The 19,043-nt window shown below is 54.7% G+C and overlaps 1 protein-coding gene across 1 annotated transcript in view; it reads left to right on the plus strand.

The window, feature by feature from the left end:
- Positions 1–14,967, plus strand: part of RSPO4 (R-spondin 4) — a 35,021-nt gene extending 20,054 nt beyond the window's left edge. Inside the window, exons 2-5 of the mRNA XM_086699856.1 lie at positions 8,664–8,852; positions 9,341–9,481; positions 11,473–11,658; positions 14,024–14,967. Of these exons, the coding sequence (XP_086555982.1) occupies positions 8,664–8,852; positions 9,341–9,481; positions 11,473–11,658; positions 14,024–14,127 (620 nt within the window). The 3' untranslated portion in view covers positions 14,128–14,967. The remainder of the gene's footprint in view (positions 1–8,663; positions 8,853–9,340; positions 9,482–11,472; positions 11,659–14,023) is intronic.
- The last annotated feature ends 4,076 nt before the right edge of the window (positions 14,968–19,043 follow it).

Here is a 19,043-nt window from a genome sequence, read left to right on the forward strand (position 1 = left end):
TTCCTTTGGTCATCGGTGACATGTGTCCCCCACTTGCCAGGCAAGGATCAGAGGACGCACTGCCTAGCGCTGTCTGCATGGGGCCCCCCTACAATGGTCTGGATCCTCCCCTGGGACAGAGCAGGACTGACCCAGGGTGGGGACTGGCCCTCCTCAGGTTGCACTGCCTCGGGGCAGGGGGTGGCATTCCCTTTCCACCCCCATCCTTCTCACCCCCAGGGAGAGCTTCAGGACAGCTGTGTTAAATCCTCTGTCGACCATGACACATGATGTTCTCACGCAAGACACAGTTCCCCGGGCACACCCCAGTTAGGAAGAAACTCTACCCCCAAAAATGTTGACATCAAAATAAAACGTTCTGCACTGATTGCCCAAGCAAGTCCCGAATCACAAACACCCGGGAACGCATGGTAGGCGGTGATAGTAATATTCCTGAGTCGCTCATCCGTGTCAGGGTTTCTCAGGTCCTCACGACATTCACTGTAAGCTCAGCCAGTCTGATGCCTGTTTTGCAGGTGGGGAAACTGAAGCACAGAGAGGCTCAAGGACACCTGGGCAAGGATAAGGGGCAGAACTGGGATTTGAACCCACAGAGTCTGGCTCTTAACCCTACTCCAGTCTTCAAGCAGCGCCCGCATCCCCTGGGAACCTGTTAGCGATGCATGTTCTCAAGCCCTGCCCAGATCTGCTGCATCCACAACTCTGGGGGAGGCTCAGCCATCTGTGCTTTAATTTTTAAAATCTTTTAAAATGTTTTATTTATTTTTGAGAGAGAGAGAGAGAGAGAGAGATACAGAATCCGAAGCAGGCTCCAGGCTCTGAGCTGTCAGCGCAGAGCCCAACGCAGGGCTCGAACCCACGAACCGTGAGATCATGACCTGAGCTGAAGTTAGACGCTTAACTGACTGAGCCACCCAGGCACCCCAGCCACCTGTCCTTTCATAAGTCCAAGGCGAATCTGATGCATGCCCAGGTTTGGGAACCCCTGCTCTACATTGCCTTCTAGCATCAGTGAGTGAAGTGGGTATAACATAAACAGAAGCTCAAGGATGATAACCCAGAGCAGCTGACCTTTGCCCTCAGCGGCAGGGGTAAGTAAAGGAAATGGTGGGGCAGAGTGGCGAGCCTGTGTCCCATCTAGGTAACTTCAACCGAGTATTGCCTTGAAGGAATGCAGGCACAGTGTTGGCAGATAGGCTGGCTTTTTCCAGAGAAGTCCAAATGCCCGCTTTTTATGTGAAATCTGATTTTTTAAATGTTAGCAATCTATTCAAATTAGGGTGGGTTTTTTTGGGGGTTTGGTTTTGTTTTTTAACTGTGGGGCTGGAGTTCTTGACTTGGGTACTGAGGGTGTTTCAGACTCGCTGTGGGCTGCTGAGGACATAAGCCTGCCTGGGAGGGCACGTAACTTTCAGGGTCGTAGATGTCACCCTGTGCCTTTTGGCCCCTTCCAGGAAAGCTCTGCAGGCTGAAGGTGGGTGGGAGGCATGATATCGCAGAGGTGACCTTGACTCTACTTGAAATTCCCAAATGGAAAAAAAATATGGAGATCACTTGCAAATGTTGAGCCATTGACTCCTCTTGCAACAGGGCGCCTGGGGGTGTTCTCAGGATACGGTCACCCCGAGATTGGGAACCCTTGTTGGAAGACACAGGTCACTGCCTGATCCCCACAGAAAGGATAAAATTGCCCTTCACCCAAGACCAAAGCTGCCTCCTCACGTCTACCCTGAGCTCCTCACCTTCCAGACCATCTCCCTGGACCCTGCTGTTCACCAACCCCTCTGGTCTCCATTTGCCCACCTGTGAGAGGGAGGCGGGTCCAAATGTGGACTGACATCCCACCCTGGGCCCGTGACAGTGAGGGAACCGGAAAGGAACTTACACTTAATAAAAAAGCACCTACTACGTGCCAGGCGCTTGCTGGTTTGTTTGCACACACCTCCTAGCAAGGCCCATGAGGGTAGGAATTGCCACCACAGATTTTCAGATGGAGAAACTGAGGCCCACAGATGATGGGGCGTCTGTGCCCAAGGTCACTCCATGAGTGGTGAAGCCAGGATTGGAACCTGGGCACCTGCACCGTAACACATGTCCTTAGCTTTTTGAGGGCACAAAACTGGTCGTGGCTTCAATATAACAACAATGGCTGCCGTTTATGGGGGGCGGGGGCTGCTATGTGTTGAGCTCAAAGCCAAGCGTTTTTCATGGACCACCTCCCTCAATCACAAGCACCCTGCAAGCTAAGCATCATCACCCCCATTTACATGAGAATAACTGAGCTCAGAGTTAAATCGCTTTGCCCCCAGTCACACAGCTGTCCCCCAAAGCTCATAACCATTGAGCCCCCAGCACTGGACCTGACAGTCACATTGGTTGGATGCATGGACGAATGAATGAATGGATCACCCAAGGCTGGGCTCACGCATGCGCTCAGAGTTGTTACTAGCCTGCGTCTCTCGGTAAACTGCCAAGCCCGATGTCATCCATTCTGTTGTCATTTTCTCGGGGAAAGACGAAGGGACTCACATGTCATTTGAAACCCCTCCAACTGCTGGAGGAAAACAGGGCCATGCATTTTGGGCCTGGTGTTTTGACTGGGGGAGGATGGCTGTGATCATGGGAGACAGTTGATACAGGAACTCACTGGGGTGTCATCCTCTCTGATGCTCCCCCCCCAAAAAAAAACCCAGGGGGTGTTGCAAGTTGAGCTCAAATGCTTTCATTTAGAAATGTGCGTCTGAGCTGGGAGAGGCCAGTGATGAAGTCCAGGATCCAGCTGAGGTGTGGAAGAATCCAGGGGCTTTCAAAGTGTGCTCCCTAGAACCCGAGGGCCCGTGGGGAGCCATGGCAGTCAGGCTGGGTGGCCAGCGGTCCAGGCCCCTTGGCTTTGCTGAAGCAGAGCAGCTTCACCGTGGTCTGTTGAGCCCCACATACCTGGTGAGCTGCATCGTTCTGATTGTGAGTTGACAGGAGGAGAGCTAGCTCAGGTGAAAAGCTATGGAGCTTGGAGCTTGGAGCTATGGGCTGAGCCCAGCCTTGAGGGAGCCTTGAGGGGTCTCCATCTTCCCAAATCCCAACAGAGCGGAAAAGAAAACGCATGCACATGCACACATACACACACCTGTTAACCACCACCACCACCACCCCCCCCAAAAAATCTCAAGCCCAGCTCTTGTCGAGACACATGCCTATGTCCGAACCAACCACTGTAGTCAAGGGCACCCAGTGTGGTGATTGCCCAAGTCTGGATTAAGTGCGTCTGGGTGGAGAGACTCTATGTGAACCTCAAAGTCAGAGAGTGTGGAGGGATGGGGTCTCTATTAGCAAAGAGAGGGGCCACAGATGCTAGTGCCCGCCAAAGCTTCTCACACTTGGGCACTGCCTTGCCCTCTTGCAAATGTCCTCAGGTCAAGAGGCCAGCCCAGACCATTTTCTGGTGGCCGAACGTCAAAATTCTCAAGAGAGGTGGTCTAATGGGCCCAGGTAGGGAGAACTGTCAGTCCCTAGTTCAGTCCGTCCACCACTGGCCAGGAGACAGGGTCATGCAATCCAAGCTTGGTTGCCAGGTCTGCTTCTCAGGGAAAGGCAACTGTGAGCAGGAAAGACACATCCAGAATGCCTATCACATTTATTTTGGACTTACTGTAATGCACATTCCTGGGCTCAGACCAAGCCTCCCTGGGGATTCTTACACACAGTCAAGTTTAAGAACTATCAAGTTTGGGTCTTTCTAAAGCAGCATGGTACAAATTCTAGTTGTCATCACTTATGATTCTTAGCATTATCTTATCTCTACAACCATGACCTTGGGGAGGGGAGAAATAGCATTGCTCTTTTCAACACGTTCTAGAGATGTGATGAAAAGCCACAGACCATCAGAATTTAAAGTCATTACAACATAGAGGCACTAGAGGGCATCCTAGCCAACCACCAGGACCAAGGATGCAGGAGGAGGCAGAATCACCTGGGGTTGAAAGATGCTAGTGACATCTGTCCCCTATGTGTGCACCCATGTGCGCGCGCGCACACACACACACACACACACACACACACACACACCCTCCAAGGTCAGGGGAGGGTCCTTATCAGGTTCTTTTGTCTTCGGCATGTCAAGATATCACTCTACAAATAGTGCTGTATCTCTAATTGGGGCTTATTTGCTGCTGGGCTGCCTGACCTTGGGGAAGGCTCCACCCCTTCTGGCCTCAGGATCCCCAGTGAAACTGCAGGGGTCAGGCAAATGATCCCGAAGCTCTTCCCAGAGACCGGAAGAAGTTTTACTTTGCCCGTCTGCCACTTCTGTGGGCTTCAGCCCTCCCACCAGGCTGTGAGGTCCCATAACGGCAGGGGGCATGTATGGCTCGTCCCCGTGGCCCCGGGCTCTGCCTGACAGAGTGGATCCCTGAACAAAATGCTCCAAGAGGGCAGCGGGGGCTGACTGCCGTGGGTCCCTGCCTCCAATGATTCTGCAGGACCCTGAGAGTGACTTTCGCCTCTTTGAGCCTGTTTCCTCCCCTGCATTGTGGACAAGGACCCCCAAGTTGGGGTGTGAGTATGTCCACACGCTCAGTGTGCAGGAAATACGATTTTGCTTTTCTGTAACTGAACATAACTTCTAATTTGAACTCCTGTTCTGCCAAGCGGCAGAGATCGCCTCAAGCCGATTGAGGTTCCCTTTGCCCTTTGTTGGTGGGGCTGCATCTCAGGTCCAGCGGCATTTCATAGCATCAAAGCACTGGGGAGAGGTACCCTGGTCTCCACTGACGTCACTCTGTGACCACCTGCATGGTTGATGAAAAGCCCACATCATCAGTCGTTATCATGCGGTCCTCATGGCTTAACCAAGAGGATTGACACTTTCCTCCCTCTCCCAAACGAGAATGTGAGGTAGACTGCCCTGGGCTAGTATGGCCTCGCCCTGGTCTCTCTGCCAGGTCCCTCTGCCGTCTGCACCTGCCCTGGCTCCTGCCTCCAAGTCTGCAGTCCCCGCAGGCCCACAAAGAAGGGGAGGAAAATAGAGCAGCTCTTCTTTGCAGGTCATTTGGCGGGTGGCACAGGACACTCCCACTGGAAGCCCATTGGTCAGAACTTAGATGTATCATCCCATACCACTGCAAAGGAGCCTGGGAAATGTAGTCTTTGTTCTTGGAAGACATTAATTCGCTAAACAGGAGGGTTCCCTTACTGAGGAGGAGGGAGAATGAACATGGGGGGAGGGAGGACAACTCTCATAGCTCTCATGGCTGCAGGTCTCCATGGCTCTCAGAACTTCTGTCACCGTCCCCTGCCCAAGGCCTCAGCTTGAGGATGGGCCAGGGCTGGGGGAAGGAAGCTGGGAGGGGTAGGATTAGATGTCCTCTCCCCGCTTTTCCCTCCCCCAACCCACACACACAACAGAGGCTAAACATTTTTTGAAGTATATTTTTATTGTAAAGTAGCTCAACCCTACAGGCAAGAATAAAAAACCTAATGGACATCTGTACACCTGCCAGCCACTTGTAGCAAATATTGCCATTTTCGTATTTGTTGCAGATTTTCAGAAATTAAATACTACAGATTCAAGAGAAGTCTCCAGCCTTCTTCCTGAATCCCCTTTCCCACTTCTCACCTCACCTCGGAGGAGGAGCCCATTCTGAATTCAGTGTTTCATCGGTCCCCTGTGTCTTTTACTCTTAATACAAATTTAAGTATCGTAAATGACCCAGAGTATTGCTTTGCAGAGTTTGGAACTTGCTACGAATGGTCTCTTCCTGCGCGATTCATTATGTTCATTATGCCGTTTGCTTTCTTTGCTCTCAGCATCGTCTTTGAAATGTATCCATAATGACAGCTACAACTCAGCCTCAGGCATTTATCATGGGTCCTGGATATGGAATGTGGCGAGCGTATATGGCTGCGTGCCACCTGTGTTTCCCTCTTCTTTTGATACACGGGTTTTTGCAACTGTTTGCTATTCAGTGATGCTGCAGTGAACATCTCTGCTCATGTCTCTCTGGGCACAGACACCAGAGTCTCTCTGTGTCAGTGGTTCTGAGAGCATAGTCAGGGACCAGCAGCAACAGAGTAGCATCACCTGGAACCAGTTAGAAATACAAATTCTCAGCATCCCCTCGCCACCCCCCCCCCCCCAGATCTACTGAATCAGACACTCAGGGTGGAACCCAGCGCTGTGTGTTGTAACAAGCCCCCTCCAAGAGGCTGGTACAAGAATTTGAGAAGCTCTGCTCTAGGGTTTAGACCACAAGTCAAGCAGCTGTGTTCGGCAAAGGCACATCCTCAAATGTTCTAGATGCTGCTGGATTTTTCTCCAGCGTTTACACTCCTATCAGAACGGAAAGTTTCCTTTCATCCTTGCCAGCCCTTTGTATTATCAGAATTTAACTTGTCTCCCGTTGGGCGGGAGGTGTGGGCTCTGTTCGTTTTTTCAGCTGAAGTTCTCTCTCTGGCCCCGGGGGTTCCCTCTTACGACATCACACCTTCTCTCCGCCCCCAGGTTCCTGCGGGTCTACAGCTTTGGAAACACGCAAACCTCGACTCCGCTCTTCCCAGGAACATTAGTGAGGGTTCTCAGTTGTAAGCAACAGCAAGGGGACTTAGCAGCAGGATGTGGGGGGCTCCCAGAATCCAGGCAGCTGGAGATCAGGCTGGGAGAAATGCAGGATCCACCCCACAGCGGGGAGGAGGGGAGGCAGAAAGGCCCCAGGCTGGTCTGGGCAGTCAGCTCGCTTCTACCTGGACCCTTATCCCCACATATCCTCCGTACTCTCTTTGTTCGACTCCCAGGACTCGGGGTCATGGGCATGAGTATCTGATTGGTCAATGCCCAGTCACTGCCAACTTGAAGAAGGGCTTGGCCTCCTTGGTTTTTGTTCCAGGGGGACACCGGGATTGGCCCTTCTCCAGGTTCTCTCACACAATGGGGAATTCCTCTAAAAGGCAGGTCGGGCCCCAACAGAAAGGGGGGGCAGAGCTGGAAAGTCAAGAACATCCTGTGCTGAGTGGCCATGGGCTCAGTGAGCTGAGGTGTGTAACTGGTGTATTAAGCAGTCTGACCTTAAACGGGGTATAAATGTGGAACAGTGTAATGTGTCCCCAGGGCACCTGGGTGGCTCAGGCAGATAAGCATCCAATTTCGGCTCAGGTCACGATCTCGCAGTTTGTGAGTTCGAGCCCCACGTCGGGCTCTGTGCTGACAGCTTGGAGCCTGGAGCCTGCTTCGGATTCTGTGTCTCCCTCTCTCGCTGCCCCTCCCCCAGCTCACGCTCTGTCTCTCTCTCCAAAATGAATAAACGTTAAAAAATATATATATTTTTAATGTGTCCCCAATCACCTCGAAGAAGCTGCTTGATCCTTCGCGACACCTGGTCACTTTCTGACTCTCCTCGGCTCCTGCCTTCCATGGTTTCCCTTGCTGCCTCTTACCGGGACACTTGCCATCAACCAGCCTGCCTGGGTAAGGCAACGGCAAGACCACCGAAGCCTGGGTACTTCTACGGGGCCCTTGCCGCCGAGAAGCCCCTCGTGCCTGCCATGAGGGATGTGCAGGCTCTTTCACTGCTGCCCACCCACTCAGCCCTGCCCTTCTCTCCCTTGGCCTCTTTTCTCTGCTCAGAGAGGCCTGGAAAGGGGCAGATCTGCAGGGCTCCAACACAAGCGAGTGTCCCCCCAGGGCATGAGAAGCTGGTCACCTCTTTTTGCAGACACCCCGTCTCTGTGAGGAGCACCCTGCATCTCTCCTCATTTGGTTTTGGGGGTTGGGAACAGAAGGAAAGCCACAGCAATCCCCCCCCCCCCCAGGCTGACAATTCCAGTCTCCCATGAGCCCCTCTCTCTAAGTGGTCAGCTTAATCAGGTGATAGCCAGGATAGCAAGGACCCTCCCCCCCCCACCATGAGCCTGGGAGAGGATCTCTTTCTAGAGTATTCTCCATCTCCTTCTTCCCAGCTTTGGGTCTGGTTGCTGATTCTGGGGCAACAAAAATTTTCTTTCCTCAACTTGCTACGCTTGATGATGTTGGGAGCCCTTGATGGTGGTGACAGGCAGGAACGGAGTATTGTTCGGACCTGCCGCAGGGGGCCGAGGGTCTCCCCCACCCGCACATGCATGTGCACCCCACCCCCCACACGCTCAAAAATACACACCATTTCCCTGAAGGTTAAGTTTGTCTGTGAGTTATAGACAACTCCAGATAACAATGGTTTAAACAAAAGAGACATTGATTTCTCTCTCTTGTAAGTCGGCACAGGCAGTCCAGGGCTGGCACAGAAGTTCTACCTTCCTCGGGGTCCCAGGCTCTTTTGCTTTTCTTGCTCTGCTATCCCCAACACGTGGTTCCTACTTCATGGTCCAGAATGGCTGCTTGAGTTCCGGCCATCATGTTCACGTTCCAACAACAGGAAGGACGAGGGGGTGACACGGGCCCGCCCGTGCTTGTTAAGGCAGCTTTTGAGAGGTTGTGCACGTTGCTCTCCCTTATACCCCAGTGGCCAGATTGGGGTCACGTGATCATACCTGGCCGTGGGGGAAATGTCGTTCGTCTGGGTGGCCGTGTGTTCAGTTAATATGCTCCGCGAGGCAGTCTGAGCTGCTCACCTACGTGGTTTGACTCTCTCTCTCTCTCTCCCCCTCCCCCTCCCCTCCCACCCCGGCCTGGCTGGCAGCGGGCACTGGTCCGGGGGGCAACTGCACGGGCTGCGTCATCTGCTCCGAGGAGAACGGCTGTTCCACGTGCCAGCAGAGGTTGTTCCTGTTCATCCGCCGGGAAGGTATCCGCCAGTACGGCAAGTGTGTGCATGACTGTCCCTCTGGCTACTTCGGCGTCCGCGGCCAGGAGTTCAACAGGTGCAAAAGTACGTGGTTCCTCCCTTGTCCTGTGCTCGTGCTGGGCCCCTGAGGCCTCCGGCCCATATCCGCCCCCTCCCCCCCCCCCCCCCACCCCGACAGGGCCACAGGGCAACTGGTTTGTGCCTGAGCCCAGACTCTGGGATTTCAGGCGGGGTTTCAGGCTGACTCCGAAGCTGCAAGCAAGTCAGTGTCCTGTCTGGTCTCAGCGCTAAGGGGGCAGGGAACCTTCGCCTCCACCCTATGCGCTGTGTGGCCTTGGGCGTGTTAACTCGCGCCCTCTGGACCTAGCTCAAGCGAGAAAAGGAGTCCTAAGTCCTGACTCTGCTTTGCATGGCGACCCGGGACACACCATGGCCATCTTTGAGCTTTGATGGAAATGGGGCAGAAAGTCCGCACTCCCAGCCTAGATTTGCTATGTGACGACATCAGACGAGCCGCTTGCCCTCTCCGAGGGCAGCCGCCCTCACCGCGGGTGACCTTGGCTCTGTTGCAGAATGTGGGGCCACGTGTGAGAGCTGCTTCAGCCAGGACTTCTGCATCCGGTGCAAGCGGCGGTTTTACCTGTACAAGGGGAAGTGTCTGCCCACCTGCCCGCTGGGCACCGCGGCCCAGCCCAGCACGCGGGAGTGCCAGGGTGAGTGGGGGCCTCCTCGCCCCGCCTGCTTCCCTGCAGGGCCCGGTGCGTGCGGGGCGTTGGGAGAGCCGGAAGAACCTTAAGAGAATGTCGCGTGGTGATTGGAGGCCCAACAGGTGACGTCAGGCACACAGAGGGAGCCTCCAGCACTGTGATTTGCCGTTATTACCGACAGCGGCTTCGCTGTCCTTGCCAGGGGGAGGCAGCAGAGGCCACGAGAAGAGTACTGCCGAGGAATAAGACAGACCCGGGTTCACATCCTTTTCACTTCTCCCCTTCGCTCCTCCCTGAGCCTGGCTAACCTCCCCACCCCTACTTCAAGCTTCAGGTCACGAGTCACCTCCTCCAGGAAGTCTTCCAGCTCCCCCCAGGCCCCTGGGGCCCATGCCTCCTCTGGGCTCCGGCACCTGCCTGTGCTTCCTCCCGTTACCGCAGGAGCACCCTGCCCTTCCCGCCTGACTTTTCTAGGCGGTGAACTCTGAGAGGCAGAGCCAGTCGGTCTGGTCACCGCTGCCACTCAGCACCTAGCACAGCATGAGGCACACAGTAGGTGCTCAGTCCCTGCTTGTCAAATCAACTCATCTAGCAAAAGGACCGTTGTTCTCAGGCCTGGAGACCTGGCTTCTGGGCCCGATCGGGTCTGAAACGCTTACAGTGTTCTGATGTTGAACCCCCTTCTCTGTTCCCTTAGCGGGCCCCTTACGTACTCAAGGCCTCAGTGGCCTCATCTGCAAAATGGGGGTATCCCATAGCTGCCCTGTTCTTTGCCTACTTCTCAGGGGCTCTTAAAAGAATCAAATGTGAACAAACATATAATATATATATTTATATATATTTATGATGTATATATATTTATACATATTTATAATGTATATATTTATATTTATAAGTAAATACAAATATATAAATATATACTTATAAATATATATACTTATATTAATAAATATATATATTTATATACATTTATAATACATATTTATAATAAATTTCTATTATATGTTTTTATATTTATATATTTATATTTATTATAGAAATATATAAATATATATTATAAATATATAAATATAAAAAATATATATGTTCACATTTGATTCATATATATGATATGATTTGATATATATGTACATATATATATATATATATATATATATATATATGGGTTTTTTTAAAGTTGTTTCCTACTGAGGACGTTCATGTCCCATGACCTCATTTTTCCTCACAATAGCATTGGGGCGCCTGGGTGGCTCAGTCGGTTGAGCGGCCGACTTCGGCTCAGGTCACGATCTCGCGGTCCGTGAGTTCGAGCCCCGCATCGGGCTCTGTGCTGACAGCTCAGAGCCTGGAGCCCGTTTCGGATTCTGTGTCTCCCTCTGTCTCTGCCCCTCCCCTGTTCATGCTCTGTCTCTCTCTGTCTCAAAAATAAATAAACGTTAACAACAGCACTGCACGGCTTCCACCTTCCACAGCCCATCAAAGGCACACGATCAAGGTCGAAGCAGTGTCTCTGCCCTGAGGGCCTCCCAGCAGACCTTCTGGCCTCTTCGCCTGGCCCTCCTCCTCCCAGCCTTCACCCTGCCCCTGCTCTAGCTGCCATCCCTCAGACACGGTCTGCCAGGCCCCCAGGGCTGTGCACGCCTACCCTCATGGTGCTTCCTTCCGGTCCCACTGGATCACCTCCTCTCCCTTTAGCCCCTCTGTCATCTCCTGGGGGAAGTCTTCCCCTCTAAAGCCAGTGGTCACCCCCCACCCTCTTCCCCCCGCCGCATCTGGCCTGGGCATGCTTTAGTCTAGCGCCCATCCCGGGCTCTCATAAATAGATATTTAAGTGTCTCCCCTCTGCTCCTTGTGAGAGCTTGCAAACCCCTTGCATGTGGAGACGGTGTTCGGGGAACGGGACCCCTCAGACCCTGCCCTTGGATCTGAAGGACACTCACTGCCAGCTGACCAGAACTGTCTATCTGTCTGTCTGTCTGTCTGTCTCCACCCAGCAGAAGAATGTGAGCTGGGCCCCTGGGGCAGCTGGAGCCCCTGCATGCACAACGGGAAGACCTGTGGCTCGGCCTGGGGCCTGGAGACCCGGGTGCGGGAGGCCGGCCGGGCCGGGAGGGACGAGGCAGACACCTGCCAGGTGCTGTCCGAGTCACGGAAATGTCCCATCCAGAGGCCCTGCCCAGCAGGTGAGCACCAGGCCGGCATTCGGGGCTGCAGTGGGCAGGGCCCACGGGGGACTTTGAGCAGCTGGGGACATCGCCTGCCCAAATAGTGCCTGTAGGGCTACCCGAAAGTCCAAGAGTAGCCATTCCTTCCCATGGGCTAAGCATCACCCACCCCGGTGTCCTTCCTGGCTGGGGCCAGTCCCAGCTATTAAAGCCACTGACTTAAAGAGAAGAGAGGCCGCGGAGGGTGGTAGGTACGACGTGAACAGTGAGTAGCGATAATGCGCAGGGGGCCAGCATTAACTGTGCATCTGCTATTGCCGTGGCCAGTGTGCTAATTCTCCACCTTCGGGTCATTTAATCTGCACTATGACTCAATGGTGTGGAATCGTTACCATCCCCCTTCAACAGATGAGGAGATCGGGGCCCAGAGAGGTTGTCACTTGCCTCAGGGTCATGCAGCTAGGAAAGTGTGGACCTGGGATCCAAACGTAGGTCTGTGTGCAAAGAGGAATCTAGAGTCAGTGTAAGGAACCCGGATCCAGGTCACGGGGGGGGGGGGGGGGGCACACAGCTGACATGTGGTGGGGCCAGGACTCGAGCCCAGGGACACGCCTGGTTTCAGGAGCACTTGTCGTCTGGGTTGGGAGTGCAGACAGCAGAGCTGGGCGGCCGGGGACGGAGGGTGAGGTTGAGAGGGGACTGGGGAAACTAAGACCCCAGGCCCCCAAAAACACCCACGTGGACAGACGGACAGATGGAAAGTTCTCTACAGCACCTGTCACGGCACATGATTGCTGGTGGTGATTGGCAATGGAGGGACAGAGAGAGAGGAAATGTCTTCCCATAGGTGATGATGATGATGATGAATGAAGAATGAATGACAGCAGCAAACATTCATGCGCTGGGCCCTGTGGTCAGTGCTCTGTAAACCGATGCCTTTCGTCCTCACGACAACCCTACTGTGAGGTACTTGCATCCTCCGGGGCTCAGCTCAAAGTCCCCTCCTCAGAGAGGCCCTCCACGACTGCCCCTGCCGAGAGACACCACCCGTGTCTGGGACCGCCATCCCGTGGTGTCACAGCGCTTACTTCCTCCCAAAATGATGGCGCACACTCTTGCGCTGCCTTGTTTAGGGTCTGTCTTCCTTACTAGAATGCGATCCCCGGTGAAAGCCGAGTCTTTGTCCGCCTTGTTCACGGCTGCCTCTCCAGGGCCTAGAACAGGGCCTGGCACACAGTAGGTGCTCAGTTAACATTTGTTGAGGAGTGGATGGATGGGTGGATGGGAGGAAGGTGGGCCCATTGGGGACCCCACACCACTCACCCTACCCTCCTACCTTCAAAGCTGGCACAGCCACTCAGGCAGTGGCCACCCTTCATCCCCCAGATGCTTATGTCATTTCAGCTGACACAGCCAGCCCCGGAGTTTAGAGTGGGAGCCTGGCCTAAGCAACCCCTAAGGGTTCAGGAGTGGGTGAAGGGAGGCCCAGAGGTGGACAGCCTCATCTAAGAGGATGACCCAGGATCTGCCCTGAGGGGTGAGTGGAGGCAGGAAGGCTGCGGGGAGAAGGTGTGGTCTTTTCCTCCACGTGAGCCGGGAGCCACTTGAAAGTGACACCAGGAAGTCCAACCCAGACTATGTCACCAGCCAAGCAAGGTCCCTGTTGGGCCTCAGTCACTTTATCTGAGAAATGGGACGAATCAGCTGTTTGTGCTGGAAACTCATCCCCGCCGCAGGGTTGGGGGGCTGGGGGTACAGTGGGGTCAAGGTTCCCAGGTAGGTCTGGGGTTTGCAGGCCAGGCCACCCCTCCCCACAGCACGGACTGTCATATGGGGGCGGTGGGGCCGCGCCTGCTCCCACACCTGCGGGACGTGGCTGCATGCAGGGGTGCTGGCTGAATGCTACTGTCCTTGTCGTCTGAGGCCAGAGCTGGGGCCCCGAAGGTGAGTGGGGGAGCTGGTGCCGGGACCCGGGCAAAAGGTATGGAGTCTCCGGCTTGGAGCCTTGTAAACTGCGAAGTGAGTGCCCCCAGGAGGGTCACGGGCACCCCCCACGAGGCCGCCCTAAGTCCTGACTGGCCCCCTCGCCCCATGCGAACCTCTGGGCCTGGCCAGGCCAGATGCCCAGCATGGTGGGGGCGGGGGTGCCCTCAGCCAGTCAGTGCCCCTCCTCACCCACTACGGAAGTGGGAGCAGTGGTCCATGTCGGGTAGGTTCCCCCGCAGCCCACGCTCCAAAGTGGAGTGATGGTAAGGTCAGCACCCAAAGGTGGTTCTGAGCCCCGCTCAAGGGGAGTGGGGGGCCCACCCTCATCTGGAAGGATGGAGGGGCCTCCCGGGGCCCCGAATGGCCTCAGAAACAACACCCTGTGCTCTCGGTGCAGAGAAGGGCCCCAGCCAGAAGAAGGGCCGGAGAGACGGGCGCCCGCGCAAGGACAGGAGGCTGGACCGCACGCTGGACGTGAGGCCCCGCCAGCCGGCCGCCTGAGGAGCCCCAGAGCTGCAGCCCCCAGCGCCCCGCGCCTCCTGCTCCAGCCCTTTCCACCACGGTTCCTGCTGCTGCTTTGTCCTTGCCTCTCCCCACCCTCTGTCCCTGTGTCCTTCCACCTTTCCTGTTTCTCTTTCTGATACTCCTCATCTCTCTTCCTCTCCTCCCTCCCTCTAATCCTCTACCTTCTTACTCATTTCCCTTTTATCTACCTGCCTTTCTTTTCCTTTTCCGCTGCTTTCCTTCCTGTTCTTCACCGTGCCCTCTGTGTCTCTTCTCGCTCTCCCTCTCTCTCTCTCTCTCACACACACGCACACGCACACACACTTTGAGAGACCGACCGTCTGCGCCTTGCTCCCCAGATGCTCTATCTACTTCTTAAAGAAAGCAAACCACTTTTTCTAGGCCTTACCCTGACCTTGTCCTGACCCCAGCTTCGCAGAGAAGGGGTTTCCAAGGGCAGGGCCCAGGTCGCAGTACAGGCAGGCTGCTTGCGTCCGGACAGCCCCGCTTCGGCTCCAGAGGAGACCCCAGAACCCAGGGCTGTGAGTGCCCCCTGCTCAGGCCAACCCCTGGAGGCCATTTCCACGGCCCTTGGTCACCAGCTCGCACAGGAAGCCCCAGAAGAGGCCATCAAAGCTGAAAGGAATTTTGAGATTATCCAGGCTGCTCTGTTCCCCACCCTGGAGCCCCCTTGTTGTACTCATGGGGAAACTGAGGCCCAAGAAGGGACTTGCCCAAGGTCACCCAGGGAACCCAGGTGCTAGACTTTTTACTTACCGGCTGCCCTGCAGGGCACAACTCTGGGGGCCTTTGGAGAGGAGATGAAGGAAGGAGCGAGGGAAGATTCTCCCACTCCCCCACGCCACCGCTGAACCCTGCGCACTCGTATTTCACTGTGACAACCTCACACACCCGGCAGGAAGAACATTGGCGGGGGGGGGGGGGGTCTCCAGTTAGACCTAGCTGAGAAGCGGGTTTGTTCTCACTGCCTGTCATTCCACCATCATGGTACCAACCTCCTCCTCCTTGGCCTCCCGGATTCTCCAGAAGGGGGGCTCCCAGCTTGCCCTGGCATTACCTGCTGGCCTGAACTGAGAAGGTCCAGCAGCTAGGAGCTTTGAGGGTCTGGGGTGGCCTGGGGACGGGGTGTGTGCAGGCTGGAAGAGAGGCTGAAAGGGACAAAGTAGCACTCCCCCACCCCACAAGAGTGTCCACCCGCAGGCTTCCCTCTGCCTGGCACACCCTCTGAACCCCCCCCAAAGGCCCGCCCTCACTCCTAGCCCCCCTCCTCCTCCCTGAGGACAGCCACAGCCCTTCCTTGCCTGGCCAGACTACCAGCTTCTCTTCTGCAAAGTTTGTGCCTCTGAAATGCTCTATTGTCGTTGTTTCAAGATCCCGACTTTTTTTTTTTTTTTTTTTTTTTTTTAATAAAGAGAAAAGAAAAAAGAAATTTGCAAGTGCTTCTTGGGCATCAGGCGGGTGTTACAAAACCATGATGCTGATGAGTTTGGAGTAGCCGAATCTAAACCATGTGGGGCGGTCTTCCCTGGAATGCGCAGAGGGCCTGGGTGTGTGGGGGACAAAGGGGGTGCTGAAAGAAGAGAAGGGGCCCACAGTCCCCCAGGCTCCTCTCAAGAAGGAGGCTTAGCCACAGACAGAAGGCAGTAGCACTGTCGGCCCCCACCCCCAGCACTTCTCGGCCCCATGAATCACAGGAGGGGCCGGGGAGGCCCAGGAGGCACGACCATCCTAAGGAGCCATCTCAATCCCCTGGGCTGCTGGTGAGAGTGGCTTTAGCACTGGGGGCCCAGGTTCAAGTCCCAGCCTGCCACCAGCCATCTGTGGGCTTTAGGCCAAGTCATTTTTTCTTTCTGGGCCTCAGCCCCCCCCCCCCACCCACCCAATCTGATGGATGCAGAGGGGGCCTGACCAGATAGAAGCCGTTGCCCGAATAGGAGTGGCCCAGCAGCATCTTCTGGAGCGCTTTTTGTAAAAATTCAGATTCCAGGGCCGTACCCCAGGCCTACCAGTCTCCAACAAGTTCGGCGGCAGACAGTGGGAGCCAACGACCCATTCCAGGACAAGCTCAGCCGAAAGGGTGGCTCTCGGGTGACTTAGAATCCCAGCTGCCATTTTGATTCTGAAAGCGGGGCTCAGCAACGTGGTTCTTCGGAGTCTCACGTGTGTATCTCTCCTCTATACGGTTTTCTGGTGAGATTTGAATTCTAGGATGCCAGATGCTATTCCACAGAGAAAACAAGGCTTGGCCCGAGCGGAGGAGTTGCTGTTCAGCCCTCCCGCCCAGCTCCGCCACGCTGCACCGGCCACCCCCAGAGCCAGCTCCCCCACCCGGGAGCTCACGGTGTCCCGGTTCCCCCGGACCCGCACCACGGCCCTGCCTGTCATTCCCACCTCCTGTCCCTAGAGGGCGCCGCCCAACCAGGAACAGCGCTGCAGGCGCACTTGCAGCCAGGAACTTTTTAGAAACAGGGGGAGGCAAGGCTTTTCTCTTCTATGGGGCCGGTGGGCAGGAGGGGGCGGGGTGGATAACCGGGGGGGGGGGGGGGGGGGGAGGGGGGAGGCCGCCTCCCGCCTCAGGCTGGACGACAACAGACAACAGTTGCAATGGTGAAACCATTCACAGCAGTGAAGGCCCAGGGCTCAGACCTCCCTCGCACAGAGAGGACAGGGATTCATCCTACAGCGGTAATGGAGACTGTAGCAGTTCCTGACCTCCCGGCCTCCAGCCCCCAGTGACTCGGGGAGTTCTATTTCTCCCATGTTCACGTATAGGAGGATTTCAGACCATCCTGTGCGGCCCATCAGACTCAGGAAACGTGCATGCTTCTGAGAACAAAAGCAGCAGTAGTGATACTGACGATTAATGATCGGAATGTCTTAAACGTAATTAACACGACCCAGGGCTTTGGGGGCAGTATCTTCTTTCCTTTGCTTTTCTCTCTTCGATGTAGATCACCTTTCCGACTTCCTCCTGTGTGCGTGCCTTTCCGCGTCATCTCCTGCCGCTTCACAGCATCTCTGCAAGCTAACTTACAGAAGAGGAAACTGAGGCTCGAGTTAAAGTCGCTCAAAATTTACCAGTCTCACCTCGCCATCTGTTCAGTAAATGTGCACCAAGGCGCTGCTGTGTGCCTGGGACTGTGCGGTGCTGGTGATAAAGACCCAAGACCTTGTCCCTGGAGCTTTCTAGTCTGTACTCAAGTCAGTTACAATGGTGTGACAGGGCTGCACATCGCGCCCCCCCCCCCCCCCCAGGCGACAGGATCTGGGAGGAGGGACAGCAAATACGTCTACACAGCCCAAGGGGCTCAGGGAGCACCTCCTCCAGGGCCAGATGGACAGGCTGGGAACGGAAGCCGGACACAGGTCTGGAGGGGGCCCAGCTCCGGGAAACAGGCTGTGCAAATGCCTGGAGCAGAAGCTGCTCGTGGAGGTACCGACCCCAGAATGTGCAAGCTTCCTAGGCCCCCGACCCTGGGATCCAAGCACTCAGCCCTGGGGTCTCTTGCTTTTCCACCTTGCCCTCCAACTGCCAGCCTTCCCCCATAGTCTTCCATTCAACTGGACACTCACCACCCACAAGGCCGAATAGATCAGCCAGCCAGACCCGGGACTGAAGAAGCCAGCTCGGAAGTGACTCCTGCAGCCCTTAGCTGCACAGTCTGCCTAGCTAAGGCCCCAGCGGAGAGAATCTGCCCTCTCTGAACTCCTGATCCTCAGGACTCACAAGCATAATAAAATGGTTGCTGCTTTCTGTGTCTGAGGTTTGGAAGCTTTGTTTTGCAGCAACAGACAACTGGAATGGGGGTGAAGAGGGGTGAGGCAGGGAAGAGCCTCGCAGGAAGGCCAGAAATTTCACCTGCGGGCCACTGACCATCTCTGAGCCCTTAGGCAAGATCCTGTCCATCTCTCTGTGCCTCAGTTTCCTCCTCTGTTAAAGGGGACAAGAAGAGTATCTCTCATGGTGTCACTGCAAGGTTTAAATAAGCTCCAATAATACGTGGGAGTTTATACATGCAGTAAGTCCTCAATAAAGGTTTTTATTCCAATGCCTATTTCATTCATTCATTCAACAACCATCTCCCAAGCACTAAGTCAGGGCCAGGAGCTGTGTGAGGCATTTACCATTAAAAACTTAAATTCAAAATAAATAAAAACGTTGAAAAAAAAAAAAAAAAAAAAAAAAAAAAGGGGCGCCTGGGTGGCGCAGTCGGTTAAGCGTCCGACTTCAGCCAGGTCACGATCTCACGGTCCGTGAGTTCGAGCCCCGCGTCAGGCTCTGGGCTGATGGCTCGGAGCCTGTTTCTGATTCTGTGTCTCCCTCTCTCTCTGCCCCTCCCCCGTTCATGCTCTGTCTCTGTCTGTCCCATAAATAAATAAAAACGTTGAAAAAAAAAAAAAAAAAAAAAAAAAAAACTTAAATTCATCCTCCAGCTCACCCTCGGAAGTAGCTTTTATTATTTATTTTTAATTTTTTTTTCATGTTTATTTAATTTTGAGAGAGAGGGACGGAGCAGGAGTTGGGGAGGGGCAGAGAGAGAGGGAGACACAGAATCGGAAACAGGCTCCAGGCTCCGAGCTGTCAGCACAGAGCCCGACGCGGGGCTCGAACTCACGAACCGTGAGATGGTGACCTGAGCCGAAGTTGGTGCTTAACCGAATGAGCCACCCAGGCGCCCCAAGTAGATTTTATTATTATCCCTACTTTTTATACGTGAGAAATCCAAGGCTCAGAAAGGAAGTAATGGAGTGGGAACTCAAAACCTCGCCTTCCACCAGGTGGCCACTTCCTGCGGGGCGCCAATGGGGTGCGCCCCACTCAGCCCAGGAAGACGAGTGTCACGAAAGAGATGCGTCCAGATCTCCACTGCTCTTCTGGGCAGTATTGCTCC

Source organism: Puma concolor, chromosome A3, assembly GCF_028749965.1.
Source record: "Puma concolor isolate L17-30 chromosome A3, mPumCon1.1.hap2, whole genome shotgun sequence".
Lineage (NCBI taxonomy): Eukaryota > Metazoa > Chordata > Mammalia > Carnivora > Felidae > Puma > Puma concolor.